The following is a 23,917-nucleotide window of genomic DNA, read 5'->3' as shown; positions in this document are numbered from 1 at the left end:
ATGCTTCCTAATATCCAATCTAAACCTGCCCTGGAACAACTTGAGGCTGTTTCCTCCTGTCCTGTCTCTTGAACCACACCTCGCCACAGGATACTTTCAGGGGGACCTAAACTTGGACACAGTCAAATGTTACATATTTCCGTATTTATGGTAAATAAACTTTAATATCCCTAACCTCCTAAGCCCCTGCTTAGGGAAGGCAGTAGCTTAAGAAGTTGAAAAGGTACTAGAATTTTGAACAGCCCTTCATTTTGTCTGTTTCTTCATCAGAGTAACAGGAAGTGGTGACATCACCTTACACATCTAGCTGAGATACCCCCACCTAACAGAGAAAGAAGGGTTTCTTCTATAGGTGTGGAGCACAATATCCAAGATAGCCTTCTCCAGAGACTGTTTTGGGGGCCTTGAGGAGGATGCTGCATTAGTCAATCCAAGAAGCCCAGGAGACTCATGCTGTAATGAAGGCTACAAAACTCAGCATGTGAAGCTGGACATTGTTTCATACTCTGAGTGTACAATTTCCTTAATATTTTCATTAATTCAGTGGAGGAAAAAAGTAATAATTTTCTTCTCTGAACATCCCTCATCACATTTAGGCCACACTACATAATTAGCTGAAACAATTCAATTTGTTAAATAAAAAAATTAACTTGACTCAACATTAATTATTCTGACATACACCCATAGCTATTTGTCTCCATTAGACAAATTATGAGTTATCTTGTGTCATTGCACTTGCCAGAGTTCTACAGTGAAAGTATTAACATTGTGACATCTTTAAGAAATCAGGGATTTGGTTGAACTACCTATGTGAAGCTATGGGATCCTTACCTGTATCTTCATAGCTAAACCAAATTTTATTCTGCACATCCACAAGCTTTTGGTGCGCATTTATCTTTGTACCCTAAATAGCATCAAACTATTATTTCTGTGAAGCTATTTGCACACTTCAGTTGCACAGCAGACAAAGGCAGATGAGCTAGATAAAATACAGACAGAGGATGAACCTCTTACTTCTGCATTCTACCCAGAATTACAGAATTCTCTTCAGGCTAGCAAGCTTCAAGATTCCACAAAGGTCTTTAAACATGTATTCCACTTAAAAAGAATTATAAATAAAAAAACAAGCAGAGACTGCAAGGATTAGAAAGAAAAGCTTTTCCCCACAGAATTATTACTACTTACAATAAAATAGAGCATCATGTTCAAACAATGCTTTATTTGTTTAGGTGAATTAACCCTCAGTTGGTTACCAGAAAAACAGGTTTGTAAAATGTGCTTTCACCCTCAATTCATATTTCCTGAACAAGTGAACAGACTCCAAATATGTACCAAGTGGATGAAAGGGAAGGGACTTCAGAGCAGTGCTGTACCTCCCAGACTCTGGAAAGATTAGATTGGACATGGAGATTTGTTTGATCCAGTTCCTGTTAACTGCAACCTTGGATTAAGTATACAGTGTCAGGAGCCTAAAATTAAAATGTGTTCTGTCTGCACTTGCTTGTTCAGAGATTGAGCCCTGTGAACCCAGTACCTCTGACCCTTACTGGCAGCTACTAGATGGTGAAATTTTTATTCTTCCATGAATCATACACAAGTTTATTTTAGGAGCTTTACTGATTAATCCTGTTAGTATCCCATTAAATCAGCCAGTCAGATAAGGTACTGTGAGTTAGTTGCCAATCTGAAATATTTCTTTCCCTGTTCTTAGCTTGTTGTATTTTAGAATAAAAAAAAATAGTCAAAATCCAGTTTTTAAAGTATCTGCTCCCGTCATGATTACATACACACAGCTGGCCTAAGACACCATATGAATAGCACTATTAAATGCAAAAGTGACAGACTGTGTAGTATTTTGAAACAGCATTGTTTACCCTCTCATCCAGGAAATTAAACAAATTGTCTCATTTCTGTTGCCAAAATTCAGGAAGCACAAAAAACCAAACAAGTTTTGGTGTCTTTGAAAATCACAGAATTATCAGTCAAGTGTTCCAGTTGGTCTGCAGATCACTGTAGGGGGAAAAATGCAGTTTTTACAAGCTCTGTTCCTAACACTGATCTTTTCTTTCTGATCCATCCTACAGGTTTTTGCAATTCTATACTTAGCAGCTTCCCACCCACATGATTAATGTGCTTGATTTCATACAGAATATACCAACTAGATTTCTGACTAGAATAAGAAGGTTTGGCTGTGTGATGCCACTCTTAGCCCAGTTTCACATTCGCAAGTTCATAAACATTTGCTGGGGCATTCTTCCTAAGAACTGTACCTGTTTGGTGTCCCTTTCAGGGCCATTCATCACAGGTTTGTATGAATGGTTGTTAGATACATATGGATTCTCTGAATAAATGCTCTTATTAACTGCTCACAGATTTCAGATGTAGATCTAGACTTTTAAATTTCCACATGAAATCCCTTGCAGAGAAAATAAATTGTACACAGATGCATTTTACTTCTCTTGTTAGCTTGAATTAGTGAACACTGGATTTTATGTGTTTTCGTTGGGTTTTTTTTTTGCAGACAACATTCTTGTTCTCATGTGTGTTTCATAAGTCAATTGTGCACTGACCTCAAAAATATTCCCATCTCTACTTAAACACAATTCTGCCTCTAAATTTAACATGATTGTAGTTAATTATTAACATCATTGCATAGAATACTTTGTAAATTTAGACTCATTAAGATTGTATATTTAATCCATGGTTGGAGTTAACAGGAACTGGATCAAATAAAACTCTACATGCAGTAGAATTATCTCAGAGAGACATTGGTTAAAGGATAGCTCCTGGCCTAAAGTCTGTCCACTTTAGCTCATCACTCTCTTTGTGCACATCTGGTGTCCCCAGAGCTTGTTCTGCCTTGTTTGTTCCAATATCCCTTCCCACACTCACAGTGACACACGTGTTTTGCAGAAGATTAATATATGGCTGTGGTTCCAGAGCCCTTGGAGGAGGTGACCCCTAAACAGAGGGGGTTCATAACTCTGTGGCATGATGCCCACACTGAGCACTGGGAATACTGACACAGTGCTAATAACTGCTGCTTAGTGCAGCAAAATTACCTGCCCTACCTGCTGTGGACAGAATTCAGGAATCCTGTCCTCCAGATGTGTTTTCAAATGAGGTGGTGTTCCAGATCTTGCTCTGTACACAACTTGCATTTCCACAAGGAATGACCACCACTGCCTGGAGCGGGAAGTTCCCAAGGCCCTTCACTTCTGTTCTATGCAATCTTTACCCCAGAACATCTGCATTTTGCAGTTGTAGTGAACTGGAAATACTGCAGCAGCTTGAAGTAAATTAAAAAAATTAAAATTTGTGCTCAAATAAGTAGGAAAACTAATACTATGACTAACAAAGAATCCCTCATGTATTTTTATAAATTTAACACAAAACTCTGTTTCAAAATGTCAGTTTCATGACATCTTCTGTCCTGAATTCCTCCTAGGCAAATATGGTAGCAACATCAACTTTCCCAACAAAAGGTGACAGAACAAAGCCACAGCACCTGTGGAGAAGCACTGATTATTTTGTTTCCTGGAAAGGTGGGAGGTAGTTTATATTTTCCCCTCTCAAACAGGTAGAGAGGAGTCTTTTGCAGTTTGGGTTTACAGATGCATTTCCACATTCTTACCCTACTATTGAAGAGGATGAAAATGACCTGTAATAGTCTAAGGCATCTCTGTAGTTTCTCTCACCAGCAACCCACTTTACCCTCCACTAAATTGTCATTGCTGTATTCAATAGAGAAACACTCAAATTCACTAAACACACTCACTCACTTAAAAGATAATCTGATAATGTTACCGGTTTTAATGTTTCATAAAAAGCCAAAATTATTAGAAAACTTTGCGCTTTCTCTAATGCAATTATTTCAGTCAGCTCATGAGGATGACAGCATTTTTTAAGACCTTGTTCTCTACAAAATTTCAATGGGCTTGTCTATGCAATGCAGCGGGAATGAATGGATTCCACTGTGAAAATGATGGCTTTAAAATCAGGTAAAATATGACCGATCCAGTTATGTGCAATATCTTCAGCAATCATTGAATCCTTCATAAATCACCTCTCCTTTCGAGAACACTGGAACAGATACAAGAGGAAGGCTGACAGGCTAATTATTCACATATGCAATAGATGAAAACATTTCACTGAGAACCCTGGTAGATCAGATGTCATGCAGAAACACTGATGTAACATTTCAAGAGAACTGCTATAATGCCAGATGTGTGAGAAGCTCAATTCTAAGACCAGCTCCCCAGTCTAGAAGTTTTTGACCCAACAGGTCTATATGAACCCCAAAGTGAGCTCTTGGGGCAATGAAAGCAGGCAATAGTATCAACACTATGACAACAATCCAGATCTTTAAAGGATGCTCAGGGTGGCTATTTATTCACTAATTGTCTTTGCAGTTGGGCTAGCAAATGAACAATTCCTGTTCTCCATGAGAAAGCTCTCCTCTGTCCAGATTCCTTCAGTTTCTGCTAGATTGCTCACCACCTTTCTACTTGCAATACCGTCAAATACACAGAAACATTGGGATAAAATACCACTAAGGAATTAGTTTTACAGCACCACCACTACTGATACCATTTTGTTTCTGAGCAGTTATTTTCATGCAGCAAAAGGACATGTTGTTAGCCATAAGGTGTACATCATTCTGAAAGTGAGACAAACAATAAATCACTGCCAGATCCCAGTATCTCTGGCACACTACAAAGCTGCTGGTTTCTTCCTCTGTGTTGTCATTCTTTAAATCTTATTACCATCAGAAAGATGATGAGGAATTTCCAGTTACTTCAGTTCACTGCCAGCTGGCCTTCCCCTTCCATGAGGAAGACTCTATGAGCTGCACAGTCTGTGGTGCTGACACTAAAAACTCAGGAGGTAATTAACCCAAGGGCCTCGTTCAGGAGGTGTTTAAGAATTCACTCCAGGCCTTCTCCATGGCTGCCTCATTGGTTTTAACTTCCAGCTGCAGGTTCCTACTGCAGCGCTCTGTGAGAGAGGCTAATGGTGGGGTACTGTGCAAACACACCAACAGGCTTTACATCAGCAAAAGCAGTATGACTACACAGACCAATGTACCCCAAATCCGGGTCACGATAGAGATCCATGCGGAACTGCTGCTCCCAGCGCGTGCCATGACGGCTCTGCTCAGAACTAGGCCTACAACGGGTCTTGGCAATCCCATTGCCAATGGAAAACGGGAAGGTGACCACGATGGTGAACTGGGCCAGCAGAGTTGAGCAAATTGCTTCTTCATTCCACCTTTACCTGACTGGCCAGTTCATTGTGCAGCTAACAGGATTTCCATGACTATTTCACTTTGAGCAATGGGAAGCTGCTCTTGCTTTCTTGTGTTGCCAGAAGATCTGATGGGCTCTCAAAGAAGCTGGAGACTGGCAAATGTAGGAATAATTTTGCACCTCTTTTTCTTTCCAACTATGTTCCCTAACTGCCAACTATGTTCCCTGGAAGGTGCTCTGCAGATGAATAAGCTAGTCTAACTCATCAAGTTGTGTTTGCTAGGGCACTGCAGTACTGGCATAGTCAGGGGAAAAAAGATGGATGTTCAGCTAAATGGGAAAGATCACAGAATGGAGTTTCACATTACTAACAAAAAGGCTGGGCTCCCTCTCTACTGCAAGCCTGTACTTTGGTAAATATAAGGTTTACCTACTACACTGAAGAATCTGGAGCATGGTCTCTACAGAAAGTCTCTGCAGTGACAGCAGTGAATAGCAGTGATTCTCAGGCAAAAGGATTATGTGATTGGCAGCTCTGTATATTTGTATCATGCAATACAGCAAAACACCCCAGATTTATCTACTTCAACTTTATTTATCCTAGGCCATTTGTTCAAAACAAAACTTCATTATTCTATTACTGGGTCTTTTGCTAACAACCAGCCTTTACTGTTAGCACAAAAGATACACTGAAGAAATAAGCAACAAAATAACTTTCATTCTCTCTCCTCCTGAAAATTTTTAATTAAAAGGTATCTCATAAAATATTAATTCACATCCAATTTGCTTGCTCATCAAGTAAAAAGCAAGCAGAGATATCTAAAGCATAGCACTTAAAATTCTGAATAAAGATTGACAAATAAGTAGCTAACAGCTACTTAAAGAAAATGCTCAAAAAATGCATGTAATCTGATTTGTACTGCATAATTCTTTTTATATTATTTATTTTACACCTTAAATGACCTTTTTTTATTTTATTTAATGCATTCAGTCTCAGTAGCTCACTGATACAGAATAATTTATTTTAAACTCTGATTTAGCAGCTGCTCTCCAGTTGAATCAATCCCCTTCCCAAGAGCAAAATTTTATTTGGCTGGTGAAAACTTCTACACCCTGACAGCAACTTGAAACCCCATTTCATCTCAGAAACCTTGTCCTGAAGTGTATAATCATACTCCACAAAGCCTAGCTTCAACTGAATCAACAGGAATTGAATGGGCTGTGGAATTGGGTTCTGGAGAGGTCCATCCTCAGGCTTTTCAGGAGCTGGAGTGGAGGGTACCCCTGTGAAGACTTGCTGGACAGAACTGGAAACATCCTACAAGTGCTATACAGTAAACCCCATTCACAAGATAAATTTCTATGTCTCTGTCATCATTACAGAGAAGGTTTTGTGTAAAGGATAACTTCATAATCTGAAAGGGGAACAAAGTGTGAAATACGTATGAGACATGAGCAAACACAGATGGGTTTGCCGAAAGAGACTGGGAGAGAGAAAGCACTTAGCTAAACCTCTTGTGGTCAGCTAAGAAATGTAAATGATACTATTTTTGATAAAATATAATCATAGACTAAAATCACTTGGTGGCTTTATGTTTACAACTACTAAATGAAAAACCCTCACATGTAATTTACAGTGTGAAGGCAGAGGAGAAGAATAAAAGGATAGAGATCAATATGGTATAAAGCAGATACTTCATTATCTTAGAGCTTAATTCAAGCATATGCTGAATCCCTGCACTTTTAATATAAGTTAGCAAGTGCCAAGCACCTTGTAAGAAGCTCTCAGAATCAGAATCCCAGTCTGCTATATCACCTAATAAAACCATTACCAAGTACATGCATAACTGCTACTAAGCCCATGCTTAAACAGATATAAACACTCGCCTAGAAAATGTTGCATTTTCCCCCATTCATATGCATATCTATGCAGATATCCATATATTCCCCTCATTTCAGGTAGGGAAAGACATATATGGGATCTGCAACATGAAACGCACATGGCACAGCTCCAGCCCGCAAGAGCACAAGGCCAGAAAGCACCAAGGAGGGTCAAATCAGTCATCAGCTCCCACTGGCTTCCAGTGGAAATGAGCAGCTCGAATCTGGTGCCTGCATAGAGGCACCCAGTGCAATTTGAGACACTTGGCATATCTGGGGATAGCAGATGTGGCACAACAGCAACAGCTGGATGGCAAGAATGATGTGCTAGTACATCTAAAAGAGCCATCTTTGAGCAACCAGAACTACCCTAGGTAAACAGGTCCTTTGAGAATCTTTGCACACAGAGCCTTTTGGGGTTTATTTTTAATCTCTTGGCAGTGACAAAATCTCCTCCATATTCATAACTTTTTAAAGTATGGCACTCTTACATCAAAAGTCAGTGCTGTAGACCAATTGATCTCTCCATGCAGATGAGATACTCAGTGGATTTCTACTATGCTTTGGTGCATGTAAACCTGAAAATTTCAGTAATTAAATTTAAGCACTATTCTGGAAGAAGTTTCTATAAGATTCACATTAGGCAGCTATATTTATTACTAAATAAATATAGCTGTTTTACCCAAGCTGAACACATTCAGCGATTTGCATTACAGAGCATAACTCCTTAATGCTCAAGTTCAATGTGATCCCTGCAGATACTGGTTTTGCACGTACTCAGCCTGTGCATGTGAATTTCCAGTGTCTGTACCTCGGTCAGGTGTTTGCTCATACAAAGGTACTTACGATGGGGACCAGCTGGAAGTAAGTCTGTGTTTAGTTATAATGTGCATACAAACGTGTGTACAGGTTGAAAACAAGTGCAAATTATTCCTTATTTTTGGAGATGCCTTGGTCACACAATGTCATTATGGAAAACCTGGTGGTTCTCACCCTTCCAAAGCACATACACACACCCAAGAGCCAAACATTAAAAAAGAAGCCAGTGAAAGGGTTAATGTCAAGTGGTACTACCTCTTCTGCTGCTGGATAAATGCTGTTTTCTAAAAATAGCAAATAGCCTTCCTGATCCTGGACTCGTAAAGTGGAAGGATTTAAAACTAAAATGCATCTCTATGAACCATGGTAAAAAAGTCCCAGTTTCCTGCAAACCCTAGAAATTTTACTACTCACTGTATTTATACAAAACCAAAGCCCAGCTATGAAATATAAATTAAACCAAACCACCTAAATATCCTTTTCATGTGCTAGAATCTCATGTTTTCTCCTGCCTCTGTTTTATGCATAGTCTGCATTCTCACTGACCTGACAAAACTGGGAATTTGTTAGTGATAGAAAAAGCAAGGCCACTTAATTCGCCAGCCTATGAGAGTAAAGCAAGCTACTTTTCATAATGTATGTACAGGCATCATGTGAGCACTCACTGGTAGCTGTGTTGGAATGCCTGGATATTGTGTGTTTGTCAGACTGTCATAAAGATTTATAAATACACAGCTACAAACTGCAGATGAAGCCTTGCAGTACAGCCAGGCTACACACACCTAAATTAAGAAGGTGTTTTAATTCTCAATACAGAAAGATGCAGAATGTCTTGTTGCATGTAAACCTGTTAAAGTTTTCAGACTGTGGTGATTTTGGACAGAGAAAATCAATGTTCCCTCAGGTTCAGCAAGACCTACTGGCTTCCGTGTGGTTCCACTAAATGAAAGGATGAAGAGGAAGCAACATAGAAATCACTACAAAGGAGCCTTCCTAAGCACTGAGTCTCAGATTATGGGGACAAGATGGGGACAAAGAGAGAGAACAGACAACATGTTGCCTCATTTCCACCTCATTTCACACTCCTTAACATCTTTATTTCCAACCCAGAAAGACAGGAGCAATGAAGACTGCAGAACCCCGGTCAAGCCATCCTAAACAGACAGTGGGGAGGAATTTTATACAAGTTACAGACATATTCATTCCAAATTCTCCTGAAAGGGTCAGAGCTGTTGATGAGCACCTCCCTTATGGACATCTGCTCTTATGTCCATGCCACTTTTTAATGAGTGATCCCCTTAATCAACTCTTGAGCTAAATTTTTTTTCTAAAGCATGAATAAAACACCTTTATCCATTAGCCTAGTTTCTGCTGCTTTCCTAGTACTGAAAAGGCAAAGGAGTAACTTGCAGTATCTTTTCTTACTTCCTGGCAGATCTAATAATCTTTCTCACTGATCTAGCAGATCTCTTCTCATTTTGAACAGTCTCTTTACTCTCTCTCCAAGCTATTCTTTGCTAGAGCAACATACTTTTCTTCTTATTAAGGACCCTTTCACCCCAAATAAATGTCTTGCAGTATCAACCCACTGTGCATCAGTTCCAGCACCTCATTATCAGGTCCATTTTTCCTTCTGCAGACACCTGCATAATTACATTATGTGAAATAGCTTATATAAATCAGCAGTCATTGTCATATGTTCTAAAGAATTGACCTGCAAATGTTATCTACTGCAAAACTTCATCCCAATATAGCTTTCAAATCTAAGCCATAAAGTCAAAAGTTAACTGAATATGGGTTACTGAAGCTGCATTTTGGAAACAATAACCTACAATTTATTTACCTAGATCCTACTTTCAAAGCTATTGTGATCTCATCCCCACCGGCCTTGAAATTGATTTTTGAAACAATACTTTAATTACCTTCCTACCTGGCAAGCTTTCTTTGGTGCTTGGTTTAGAAGCTGAGATTGACCCTGACTTTTCATGTCTGGGAGTGTGCACTGGTGTTATCTGCTCTCCATCCTTTCTCACTGCTGAGTGTGCCAGCCCAACAGGGTTGGTGAATAATTATTAGAACAAAGGGCAACATATGATGTTTTCCTGATCCTTTCAATAAACAGTGACTAACAGCTCTTTAAATTATCAAAACTGTGGCAATAATAAATTATATTTAAGGTTACATTTTCACCACCTCCTTATTTGTATGTTCAAAATACATCTACATAACTGTATCAGCTAATTAGCTGAAATGCCTTTTCAAATGCATCTGTACATGGTCAAATGTAGATTTTTCATACCTGAATGACTGTAAACAAACAAACCAGAAGGCAAACGAAGGCTTAGCTATTTAATCTGGAGGATATTGCATATTATGAAACACGATCTAGGTTGCAACCGTGTAAGTTATTGCTATCCTTTTATGCATTTTCAGTTTCTTCATGAAAAGAATCACATTTGATCCACTGAAAATAAGTCTGGTCAGGGGCTATTATAAAATGCAGAATGTGCTTCTACAAACAGAACACGCAAACTTGTGTAATTCGTACATTCATAATTTATTTCAGAGTCATTCTGTTTTGCTGACATATTATCTATTCTTCTTAAAACCTTTTCTAATGAGTTGTTTCATGTTCCAAATAAAGGCTATCTTAAATCTCTCATTTATTCCTGTTTAATTCTGAATATTTCACTACTTGAAGCTTCCAATGACTATCTGCAAAAGTTACATTAAGCCTTCCATATGCCCCTCTTTCTCATACAATTGTTTACCTTCTAGGATAAGAACTGGTATCAAACTTCCTTTCTTTTGATTAGCTTTCTTTCCTACTTCTAGGTAGCACGTGTACCCCTTAGGCTTTCAGTTTACTGTCACAATTAAGTGTCAGCACTTTTTATGGTCCCTCAACTGATTTTCCCTTCACAGACTGATCTCATTTCATTATCCTTGACAGTTCTAACACCTTTCAAAAATTGGTCTGCTGAAATTCAATACTAATGCAAAAAGATATAAAGCTCACCCTGACAAGAGATAACTACAAATTTTGAGCACACCTCTCTAGTTAGCCTTGCCCAGTCTTACTTCATCTGTCATTCAATGCCTAGAAATATAACTTGGGCACACTATATAAACCCTAAAACCAGAGGCACATTCTTTCCCTAGAAAAATATATACTTCTTTACACTTCCTGAATAGTTCTTCTCCTCATCACTTTTTCAGCTACTCTTGGTGAAATTATATTACCCGACTGCTTTGTCTAAGGCAAATGGATATATTGTATTTCAGTATCTCTTTGTTTTCATTTTTCCTTCTGGAGGGTGAGGCCAGCAAATTTTATACTAGACTAGCAACTCGCCATGAAGTCCAAATTCAAAGAAATCTTCTGCATGCCTCCTGCTCTTCTCGCTTTGAAAATTGGTACTTCTTACGTTGACTTGAAACATGAAAAATAACTGTGTGTGGCCATAAAAATGCACAGAAAAACAAAATCTGTCAATTACACTGAGCTATTTTTGTCATATCTGCCCTTCTGGGTCAATTCCAACTATATCACTCTAGTTAAGTCAGTTACTTACTATCAGTTGCTTGCCAGCTCCTGGCACTGCTCCATGACTTCTTCCAGGCTACTCACAGAGCACAAGATTGACCTTAAGGTAGCTTCAAATGACAATAAAATGTGTAGCTTGCCAGAATAAACACAATTTCTCTTTCTCCTGAGCCCCAGTCTCATCCCACCTCTGCTTCCCATTCCAGAACACTCAGGGTAGGAGGAAGGAGGCTATTTGAAGCATCAGCCTGCAGGTGTTTTCAAGATGTGTCTGCGGTTAAGCAAAGACTTTCCTGTGACTTTGTCCAGCTAAAGAGCAGAGGAAAGTAAATAGACTTTTTTTTCCTCTCCTTGATTCTATCTTTTGCATTTACTTACTTCTGAAATGCTTTCCAAATGTTTTCTTGGGGTTTGGCATAAAATCTTGATATGCTGCCTCCTAAAATTCTCCTCAAACATATGTTATTTGCCTTAAAATTGATAGTGTCTTTCCACTTCAGAAAAAATCTTCAGTTAGAGGCACCATGAGATTCTCTATTTCCAGACCAAATCCATTCAGTTATCAAGGAAAGAATTAGGTCTTCTACAGACCTACAGTCAGGGCATCCAGAGAGGAAGCTGATCTGCTAAATAAGGAGTTGCTGTTTTCCACAGCGCCTTTTCAGAGCTGAACTGCCATATGCTGCTGCCTATCCCTCCTTCACTCACATCCCCTCTGGAGGAAACCAGCTCTGTGTGCTTCAGTCCACTGGCTCAGCCTCCCCCAAAATGGTGTGCGCTTTACTTAGCTGCAGGCTAATGTCTTCTTGCCCCACCTCAAGTCACCGAAAAAGGTTTTTGGTGCCTTGGGCACCCTTCAAGGGAGCAGGTGCCTCTTTTGCACACTCACTGCACCAGGTGATGCTATAGGGACACATGATCCTTTGAGGGTCCATGGCAGGCTGAGTCACAGACATGAAGCGACATGAAACACACTCTTTGTTTCTGGTTTTTTGAGAAGAATGCAGGGTTGAGGAGGTGGAGAGAAGTCAGTGTGGTTCTGATTCCCTTGCACTGCATCAAGGGAGCAGGAGGATAGGCAATGGAAGAAGAGCTCTGCTAGGCCCAGCCTAAATCTATCCCTATAACATGTTAAAAAGAGCAAAAGCTTCAGTATATGTCATTGAGGCTGAGTGGTACCTTCTGTGCAAAAACAGACTCCTTGAAGTGTCTTGTGACACCAGTGCCCATCAGGCGTCTAGTGCAATAATGGAGTTCTTACAGCTAAGCAGTCACACAAACCATTTCCAGCCCTTCTCAGGCTCAAAAAGCTTTGAAATGAAACTCCAGGCAAGACCTCCCTCTTGCAGTCTCACCTAAGCATTCCCTCCAGCCACATCCTGCATGCCAGCTCGTAGCAGGCATTCCTAATCCCCTGGCTGCCTGCCTTGTCCTCCTCTCCAAAGGGACTTTGGCATCACTTTCCACACGTTTTGCCCCTGCAAAGCTACCAAGGCTTGCCCCTCACATTCATGCCTGTCACTCCACTCAAAAAAATAATAAAAACCAAAGGATGGAATGTGGATGGGAAATAAAACCTGATAAATGCGACTGCCTTTACATAGCTACAAAGCCCTAAACATAAATGTACTAATATACTTATTCCTGTGCTGTTGAGAACCCACTTGTATAGCAAAAATGTAACACTGGAAAATAAGTAACACAAAAATGTGTCAAAATCCATCCCTGGAAGCCCACATGTTGTTTCCTGGCACTCCAGCATTACCAGTTGGCTTGGATGAAATTATGGAAAAGGCAGAGGGACGCTCTTTTCCTTATCACATTCATTCATTATCTTCCATCCTCATTATCACTGTACAAGACACAAGGTCCGTACCACCACCAATGTAGGGCACAATGTCATGTTCCCTCTTGCCTTTGCCTTTCATGCAGCCCCTAGATGCGGCTGAGGAGTTAATTCAGAAACCTGAAGTCAGGCATTGTTGATCCTAGCTGGTAAGGACCCACACCTTTACTCATAGACAGTCCCATGACTATGCAGCTGGTGACTCTGAAACCACTTCAGGTGACACCTGCTATCCCTGTGAATGCACAAAATGAACAGAGAAAAACTCCTGCTTGTTACAACAGAGGACAGAAAATAATGCAAAATGTACAGATAAAGAGCCTGAACACTGTTGTTCTACTCTGACCTAGCAATATTTTAAGTCAAAACACCAGTCTGTGGTAATTCTATACTAATTTATTTTAAGTGAAAGTGGCTCATTATATTATGACTACCTGACTACATTTAATGGCCAGCTGAAAGTCCAGCAATGGATGCCTCAAAGTTGGACCATGCCTACTATCTTTCATAGGTGGAAATAGGAGGACAAAATCAGTAGTTACAGAACACTTCACTGGAAGGTTCAAAGAACCTGCACATTCATGATGTATCCTGCTTTTGGGAGCAGTTTACCACTAAACCCCAAGGCTGCATTTTCATTTACATTCTGAAAACAAAGGGTTTGATTTCTTTTATACCTTTCTTATGCTATTGAATTTAACTTTAGTTGTGTGTTTTGCTTCAAGATTTTTCCTGGAAATCTCCAGTGATACATAGAATAACTTAAAAATTGTAGAGTAGGACCTTTTGGTTGTACAATTACTTTCTCTCTTTAATACTTTTCTCTTTAATTCTCTTTTGGGAATGCCAAGAGTGGTATGAAGAATGCCAAGGAAGCAAAAAGGTGGGGAAGGAATCATGTCAGTAAACTTCAATAGTCTGAATGTGCTTGAAAAATCTTCTTGATCAAGAAGTAAGCAAGAAGACCCCAGAGAAATACTGACTTCAGAGGCTTCAGAAAAGAATCAGATGGCTGCCACTGTACATGACAAATCCTCATCTGACTTTCTGGTTCTTCATGCTGACACATGCATAGAACAATGCATCCTTATAAGACTTTTTTATAAGAAGCTCAATGAATCCAGTTTATTAAAATGCATCAAAGCATCAGTTTTGGATCATACATTAGTCTTCTCTCACTTAAGGTAAAGATGAATCCCTTTGTTTGAGGAATAAATAAATTCTAGATAACCTTAAAAAAATTAAAATTTTCCAGTATTTAGAATTGTAGTATGTTGTTGAACAAGGAGCCATGTTTGATACGAAACAAAAAAGCATGCATACCCACATGTGCAGCATTTGAACAGGTATTATTTGTCACAGTCTCCCACAGATGGTATCAGAGCTTACAGAGAAATGCAATGGTTATTAAAGATGATTCACTGCACTTATTAACATGACAAAGCACAAGAACCCTAAGCTAGTCATTAAAATGAATGAGATTTGATAAATAAAAGAGAATGTATGAGATTTGATAAATAAAAGGCCTTTCAATGCTCTATAAGGACCCACGCTTGAAACCCCTTACTTTTTGTGAGCCATCAGCTTCAGGACACCACCGTACTCAGTAGTCTGTGTGAATTAGTCATGAAGGGTCCCTCCCAACTCATACTATTCTATTATCCAATGCCTCTGGGATAGTGCAGAAAAGAGGACAATCTTTGATTGCTGAAATTTTCACCTACAGAAAACACAATACTGCGGTGCCAAGTCCAAACTAGTGCATGTTTTTAAGGTATTTATGCTGATTCCCTTCCTTCAGGAGAAAAGCAGAGCTTGCAAAGTGACTTCCAGATGGAAAGTGCATCCCTGATCATACAAACCGACCAAGCTGGGCAGTCCTGAGGCTGCTCTCACTTGACCCAACTGCAGAACCATCATACTGGAACTCAGAGTAGAGGAAGAAAGCCAAGTGAGAATCAGCTATTTTAATTGAAAGGTAATTAGGGAAGAACACCAGCAGATTGCAGTGGAAATTGAGAAGCCATAGAAAAAATTGCTTCCATGGACTCAATGACCCTTGTGGATTCCGTCCAACTCAAGATATTCTATGATTCTAAGGGTGAAGTCTGTCAGGATTAGACATTGAATGTAAGCTCTTTCCACAATTTTTTTTTAAATTTTAAAGCTAGAAAAGAAATAAAATCAGAAGTTTTACTCTTGCTTGGTCCAAGGTGGTATATTATTCATCCATGACTGAGGGTTTTAACTCTAGACCACTGTACAAGTACAAAGAAATAAAAGTACAAACACCTAGGACTGAGACATGCTCTCATTTACACAAAGGTAGGTCTGGACAGGCTTCTTTGATTTACCCTCAGCCAAGAAGAACATTTCTGTGCCGTGCAGCCAGGAATTGCTCCCAATTAAGAGCCCAGAACAGCAGACTGCAGAACAAATTCCAGTCCCTCTGATGCCAGAGGAAGCCTTCATGGTGTGAAGCCTCATACAACCACCAGGAGAGGCTGAGCTCAAAATCAGGCTTTTAGGGAAACACTAAATGCAGTACTAAGCTGAGAAATATTTTAGTGATATTTACATTGAAGAATATACATGTGAAAGAGGATATTCACAATCTACAATTACAAAATGCTGGGACTCTCTAAAGCCTGGAGAGTATGCTGCTTCTGCTTCTGGTGGATAAAGAAATGGTTGTGTATGCTGTGCATTTTCCAGCCTTACAGAACTCAACCATTTTTTTCTAAATCAGTAGATATGAAATGGAGCCTTATATCTCATTCTAGACTACTTAAATTTGTCATGGAAAGACTTTTCAAAACTTCTCTTTTTTTCTCTCTCTTTCATATGTAACCCTGATCAGCTTCCTTAATCTACATATATTTGCAAAAGTTTTTGCAGGCTTTAAAGTCATACTCAGAAAAGTCCTTCCTGAAACACCTTTGATGACTTTACAGTATATAATAACAGTAAAAACCACTCCTCAAAATTTGAATAAATGATCTTGAAAAACAAAACAGATAAGAATATGGCAATAAAATTATTCTAGGTACAGAACTTAAAATGAATCAACCTTATCTGAACCAGAACTGGTATGACTAGGGCTGTTCCTGCCTTCTTGTAGGCTGAATAGAAGAGACTTTCTTAAGGAATTGATATGACTTTCCCTTAAACAATGAACACAAGTTCAACTGAATGCAAGCCAGAAAAAAACCCTAAAACTTAGCTGGGAACTTAGAATGAATATATTATTGAGCACTGCCACAGAAACTCCCTGTTTAAATGTAACAGGGTCATGATTTTACCGTATGCTCCTCTACATTAAAGCCATCATATAAAGGATACATACAAAGCTAGCATACTCATGCACATCAATGGAAACCACAGACAAGCCTCCTGTGGCTTCACTGATTACTTAAGCCTGGCAGGTAAGGCTGGTCATTATTCTGAGCGTGGAGGCAAATTCAGAAATATGTCAATATGTATTATTGCAATCAACAGGCATTAGTGTACATTGCGTGCATTACTGTAATCAAATTTAACAGCTCAACTGAACAACAAGGTCTGGCAGTCTGAAAAGATGGCAAAAGGTCCAGTAATGGTAACAAAGTGGTACTAGACTGTCCATGGAGGCACACAGCAGGTCTCTGCCAACTAAGCATAACTGCAATTTCACTGCAAGAATCAGTCTTGATGGTCTACCACAATCTTCATTAACTAGAACCACATTACAGTGATCTCCAGAAGCAATAATTTCTGATGTCAGAATTAGAAAGTAAAATTTGTGAGATGTGTCCTGGGAAATATCTGCTTTTTTCAAGTTGCTCTTCTTTAACTTTGGAACATTATCAAAGGCAGTTTGTGAGGGAAGAGTTTTAATTTGTGAGAACCAAGTAAAAATTTCATCCTGACAGGTCAGAATAAAGTAGAATTCTAATCCATACAGACTTTAGTCTTGGGATAAGGTTTGAAAAGCTCTAAAGAGTCTTGAGTTTCACTCAGAGTTTTGTTGAATTAATTTATATTGTGATTGCAGAGTCTCCATAGAGGCTCTAGCTTCCTGGCTTTACCAGCTGAAAAAAATGGCGCTGATAATCTGAAGGAAAACATTAATTTTTCCTCATGTCCATTACAATTTGTTCAGCACGGAGCACCTAGGATTCTCTGAGAAGTTCGAACACCCCTTATCTTCCCTCAAGCTCCCCCTATCCTTCATCATATTATTTAGAACATTCAATGATTCACAGTGTTGACAATGCACTTTTTCTAGCAATTGTTTACACCTCATTTCTAAAGCAGGATCCTGGTTCTTATTCTTAGAAACATATTAACCCTCCCTCCTAAAAAAAACCCCAAAGTCCAAAACCAAATAAAACACTAGAGATTTTTTTCTATACACTGCAAAAATCTGTCCATCACAATGATAACCACATTCAGACAGTGGGAGAGGTTCTTGGCTGACACTGCCTTATGCCACTCAGGCAAACAACGTGACCTAGACCCATTAATGGGAATCACATATTAGTCCCTTCATTAATCTACATCACTTGTGTGGTTAAACCAGCACATTGCTACTCTTGTTCACTCTGAATGTGATGATCTCATATTATTGCTCATGCAGTTCAGTGCTGCTTCAGCTGTAAACAAATACAGTTTAGCTGTGAATGAATTCCTTCCAGCTCAGGCCAGAAACAGCCCAGTGATGCCAAAGGCACGTGAACTAGGAATAGTACACAGCACAGAAACCAGGGCTCACAATCCATGTACTACCATAGCAAGGGAGGGACCAAGGGGGAAAAGAAGGCAAAAGGGAGAGACTCTGAAAGGATGCAAATGTATACACCCTCCAAGTCACCAAAGTAAGCAGATCTGCACTAAGAGATATCTGTTTTCAGACAAATGGGTATCCAAGCAGTATTCTCCTTGACCCAAAGCTGCTTTGATGTGACAAACATTTAAAAGCAATAGTGTAGGTCCAGTTCTAACTCAAGAAATGAAAAAGTGAGTGGAAATGAACTTGTATTTCAGGATTCAGTTCTGTTCAACATCCTGGACAGATAAAATCCAAAAGTCTCAGAAATGTGCTAGACTTGAAGAAGTTAGGTTTAGTTTTCAGGGGTACAGGGCTAGGCACAAAAAAATTATTCTCACAGCTGTGCCAAATCCCTGGAGAATGATTTATCCTAAATCTGGTTTACTTCTCCTCCTTTTTTCTTAATCTGTCCAGTTTCTCCTTAAACATTTTAAAATCCCAGATGTCTTGTAACTCAGTGGGGTAAATGTACACAAAATGATGATATGAGGAATCCGGTTCACAGCCAACACACAACTGCTACACAGTACATCTAGAAAACCTGTCACATTGTCAGTCCATCCCAAGAATGTGTCTGACTAGAAACACTAGAAGAAACCGCAACATTCATTGCAAGATGGCAAGAGATATATAATAAACAAATAAACATGTTTATAAATCCTCTCTAAGTTCCCAGACCACCATGCTCAAATCCCAGGTGTACTAAACAAAACCAGTGTAGTAGTGGGCTTGGTAGTGTTAACAGTCAAACTTTGTGATCTTAAAGGTCTTTTGCAACCTAAATATGATCCTGCTGTGTCTCAGCAGCCTTTTCCCCCTGAGGAGCAATGGAATTCAGGCAGAGAAAGGTATCACCAGCATGGCCCCAACTGCTCCCATTCCTGAGTGGGCATCCTGGCACTACTCTGTACACAGACAAAGATGGATCTTACGCAGAGAAAGGTATCACCAGCATGGCCCCAACTGCTCCCATTCCTGAGTGGGCATCCTGTACACAGACAAAGATGGATCTTACCCATTACTCCCTGCCCAGTTGGTATCAATCTATTTATTTTGTTCACAGAACCATTTATAGATGGCTGAGACAAACAGCTCTAACTCATTTGCCAAAAATTCCCCACAACATTAATATTTAAGAAGCGCTTCTTGTGGGTACCATCTCAGTCTAAATATTATTTGTATCTTCAAGAAACACAAAGCTTTGAATAAGAAGATGAGAATAATCTCCATAAACACCAACATGTGTAATTCTTCTTGAAACAACACTGAAAGGATACATTTTTAATGCTTTATTTTTGTTTCATCTTGGTTGCTTTAATATTCCTAGAATCTTGAGTACATTTTTTCTTTTAAATGCTCATATCCTTTCCCATTTGTCAAACATTGATTTATCTCCTGCAACTTGTGTAGAACTCTAATTTAACTTACTTTAGCTGGATCTCTTGTTTTCAACAAGCATCACAGATTCTACTGAAAGACACCGGCTGACCAAGCACACAGCATGGAGACCCATTGTTTGTGCAGATACCCTGCAAACATAGTGGTTTTACATTTATTTTGATCAATAGTTGGTATCACAGTTTACAGTCTTAATTATCCTTATTTTTAATGTAGTTATTTAGAACCCTGAACAAGAAGAAGAAAGAAATCATTTGGGACCTTTTCTACTCAGGAATGGAAATAGACTACAGCGGCTTAATTCAATTACAGTAATTTAAATTCCTCTTTTAGCTTTTTGTCACTTGGAAAAAATACCACTAACCTCTGACTTGCTGCAAAGATTTAGGTTTTATCACCAAGTAGTGGTGAAATGGCAAATGTATTGGTAGAACCTGAACAATTATCAGAAATGCCAGTTCATGTTAAGAAGCTGGGAGATTGCATACTTCTTATCTTAATTCCAGGGTGAAAAAACCAAAGATTTAAAATATTTAATAATAAGAAAAATGCTCTAGAAATTGTGTTCATACACCTAAGGTTAGTGAAAGCACTGGAAGTTTGAAGAGGTAAAGCACTCATCCTAAAGCACATCAGCATTCAGTAAACCATCACAGATTATTTTTGAATTGGCAAGGGCAAAAGGACAATATTAAGAAAGCAGAGTGACTCTAGCCCCTCTCTCACCTTAAATAATATAGGAGTGCCCATTCTCTCTACTGGGAAGTCAGAGAAAGGCCACTGGTCTGTCATCAGGCACTATGACCAGCACCAGAGCCTTCACAAACATTGTTTTTTTCACTCAGCTCACCCTTTAACCACAGGGCACAAGATCTGAATTTGCAATTGTATCTTAGTCCAGTGAAGAACAAAACTAAGTGAGGAGCAAGGAAAAAGTCTCTCACAGGTAAAACACTACACAAGAGGAACAGAAGCAACAGACCCTGACTTTCCATGGGGCTAAACTGCCTCTTGAAATGGAACGTGCGTGTGGTGCAGAGGCAGCACACACCAGGGAAGCAGTACCAAGTAACTTAAAGTTCTCAGGTTTAATTAATTGGTTCTTAAAAATGCCTGATGTAAACAAAGCATTGAAATCCCTTGGCTGATTATGACACCTCTTATAATCTGATGAGGATATTCATCTGAGTGGAGAAAAGTGCGAGTTGGTTAACTCAAAACTAATGTCTTAACTGAGTAAATAAGTTATTCCATTCAATTCAAGGCACACTGAGTATTTAAAGAGGTAGTGCACCAGAGCTGATAGGTTTCTTCTTGTTTTTAGTAGAGCTGAAAAACGTTTGAAAAGAAATAATCTCAATCCTTATCACCTACATGCATCTGAAAGTTTCTGAATCCTTTGCTGAAACCCATCTGTATCACAGTTTTAACACTCTGGTCCTTGATTGCCCATGTCATTTTAAAAATAAGATTAATCACTCAATCACTCAGACATTTAAAAGATTTGGAGCTTCCACTACCTCCAGTTTCTTCTCTTAATACTATTAAAATTGAACATTTATTTTTATTATTCATTCAGTCCTAACATATTGCCTCTTTTTCTTTCTTGCAAACAATCTGAGGACACAAGGATCAATTCCATCTCAGTCTTTCCCTAATTGCTCAAAACAAGCAATCAAATAGCTGTGTGCATGCAAGTTCACTAGCTAAAACCTATGCCGAGCATTCAGAAGACAATACTCTGGAATAATTCCCCACCTGGGTACTCACCCCATACCAAGAACCAGTGCACAATGTCAGCATAGCTACAGCTACAGCATCATCAGTTGCCACCTGGCTCTAGCTTCTCCAGTTAGTCTGGTCTCATGCTGGAGAAGTCGGAGGGTTTCTACAGTGTCTAAAAATCCATCCATCACTGGCCTGACTACTGATCCTGTCTGACTGCAGACAGTGCTGTGTTCAGTGCAAAGCACAATCTGATTACGTGGGGGTAATTTCTTACAGTGTCCTGAAATCATGGTCAGGCATTAAAAGGATTTCTCCAAGAATCAAACACAATAACAAAGGAAAGGGAAATATGAATATGACCATCACAGTCTGCCTAAGTTCAGCAGAGAAATGCAATTCTAATGAAAGTCTTCTCTCATCTGTTTTATCAACACGGAGCTGCTAAGGGGAAATTAAAGAAATAAACTCACTCATTTTAGGTCTTCAAAACCAAAGTCACATAAAAAAAGCTGGGCTATATTAATGGGGACCCTGACAATAGATTTAGGAACCGAAAGTTAGTCATACAAAGGGCTGTATCACATTTAAAAACTGAGCTGAAACTTTTCTTTCTGTGCTGTTTTAAAGCCACTCCTTATTTCAGCCCGAAGTGATGGCAAACATTTATTGACAGTTAATGCAGTGCTCCTGCGATGTATAATTAGGCACAAGCCCAGAGGCACAAGGCCAAGTGCTGTTCATCTCTTGGCAAGTGCCATAGTGTCTCAGATATGCACTGCCTGAAAATATCCAGTGATATTGCTAATGTTTTTTAAAAGGCAGGAGTCTTGAATTTTCACAGAAACTGATACACTAATTAACCCACCAAAATAAAAGTATAACGGAAAAAGTCCTGCAACAGTTCACCCAGTTTCTAACCCCTCTTTCCACACATCAGGAGTGATGTACCAAAAAGAGACTACCTTCCTTTGCTTTACCTCATTATTTACTTCAGCAGTGTCAAATCAGATCTTTCTTGCTTGGCTAAAAACCTTTCCAAAACAAGTGAAAACATCTATCAGCTTTTACCCAAGGGAAATGAACTGCTGAATATTCAGTCATAGGTTTCCTTCCAAATGCTCTGCTTGTTTGTTTTAGAGAAGCCTTAAGAAGGGCAAATAAAAGGTTTGAAATCCTCTGAGCAAAGCTGACTTCTTTCTCTGAAGGTCACCCTCAAGTCATTTCAGAACTGTGGTAATAGCCAGGGGAGGGATGAGCACAGTCAAAAGACAGCTTTTCTTCTCAAGAAACTTTGGTGCTTCAGGCTGAACTAAAAAAAAAAATGCTGTCAGGTGAAGGTTTGCCACTTTTTATGGACCAATTCAATTTTAGCCTGGGGAGAAAGACACAGTAAGAAGTTCTAGCAAGAGGATCTGCTGCACAAGTGCTTCAAAGAAAGGAGAGATGGCCTTTTCAGAAGTACTCCACTAGAAGTGATCAGGCTCATCATGGGTCTTATGGTCAGGTACTTTTTTCTTTGGGACAAACCTTAACCACTGTTTTCAGGGTCAGTGCCAAAGCTGGAATATTCAAACCATATGGTATAGACCTGAATCAAGACAGCCCCTTCATATTCCTTCAGAATTTACGGTATGATCATACTAATAACATGCACTCAGATTGATAAAAATGCATTTAACAAACATTAACTATGACTGCCTTCCTATTCAGAGCAAATTTTGCCTAGGATCCAAACTGAAACTCATAACCACGTTAGCTATACATATTATTTAGGAGATGTTGCAGACTGACTAAAGACTCAATTTTGTGTAAACCTTGAGAAAGACCCGGGAAACCAGCGGGAGCTCTGCCTAAGCAAAACCTACATGATCTGGAGCCCCTGTGCAGCTCCATGCACGGGCACACCACCGTCATTCCATTGACAGCCCCGCACATCCCGTTTCTGTAGCGAAAGCGAATCGCCACCCAAAATCCCCAAGCAGGCAAGCGGACAAAGCAGCGCCCCGGGGCAGTCCGGGCAGGGCAGCGGCTGCGCCCCGGCACAGCTCCCATCGCCCCCGCCCCGTTACCTTCTGCCGCGGTGCCGGGCCGGGCCGGCCGCGCTCGCTGCCCCAGCCCGGGGCAGGCGGCGGGGACGGGGCGGGGCGGCCGCGCTTCGCCCGGCTCTGGCAGCGCCCCCCGCTCCGTGCACGGCCCGGGCACGGACGGGACCCGGCAACTTCGCGCACGGTGCCGCCGGAGTTGCCGCAGCCCCTCTCACCTCAGGCACTGCCTCCTCCCCAACGGGACCGGGGACGGCGCCGGTTGCTCCCCGCTCCATCGCCTCGCCCCTCTCCCAGCTCCCTGCTCGCTCCGCTGGCGCGGCCCCGCTCGCTGCCGCCGCCGCAGCCCCAGCGCCAGCCCCGGAGCGCCGCCTGCCGCCGGGGCACGGCCCCCGCCCCGAGCGCCGCTGCCCCAGCCGCCCTGCGAGCCCCAGGGGCACCGTCCTGGCCGGGCAGCGGCGCTCATCTTTCATTCATGTCTTTGACCGACAGCCCCCTCCCCGCATCGGGGCAGCGCCGGCCCCCTGCCCGGGCCGCTGGCGCGAGTTGCCCAAGCACTCAGCCCGAGCCCGGCCGTGACGCGCTCTGAGGCGGCGA

The 23,917-nt window shown here is 40.4% G+C and overlaps 2 protein-coding genes across 5 annotated transcripts in view; one reads left to right on the top strand and one right to left on the bottom strand.

Moving 5' to 3' along the window:
• Positions 1-14,274, top strand: part of SLC66A2 (solute carrier family 66 member 2) — a 112,166-nt gene extending 97,892 nt beyond the window's left edge. The window contains exon 7 of the mRNA XM_039712271.1: positions 14,194-14,274. Within this exon, the coding sequence (XP_039568205.1) occupies positions 14,194-14,259 (66 nt within the window). The 3' untranslated portion in view covers positions 14,260-14,274. The remainder of the gene's footprint in view (positions 1-14,193) is intronic.
• The window catches only part of KCNG2 (potassium voltage-gated channel modifier subfamily G member 2), a 51,370-nt gene that overhangs the window by 26,941 nt on the left and 512 nt on the right, over positions 1-23,917 (bottom strand). Inside the window, exons 1-2 of one of the 4 annotated variants that reach the window (XM_039712268.1) lie at positions 23,539-23,632; positions 19,581-19,681 (exon numbers count right to left, since the gene is read on the bottom strand). The exons of 1 other annotated variant lie outside the window; for it this stretch is intronic. The gene's annotated coding sequence lies outside the window, so the exon portion shown is untranslated. Of the gene's footprint in view, positions 1-19,580; positions 19,682-23,538; positions 23,659-23,917 lie in introns of those variants that run through there. 2 more of the 4 variants (XM_039712266.1, XM_039712269.1) reach the window with 2 other exon arrangements.

The sequence above is a fragment of the Passer montanus genome, unplaced genomic scaffold (genome assembly GCF_014805655.1).
Source record: "Passer montanus isolate IOZ18808 unplaced genomic scaffold, ASM1480565v1 scaffold26, whole genome shotgun sequence".
NCBI classification, from domain to species: Eukaryota; Metazoa; Chordata; class Aves; order Passeriformes; family Passeridae; genus Passer; species Passer montanus.
Note: the sequence above shows the minus strand (reverse complement) of the source record. Positions and strands in the feature narration are given on the sequence as shown.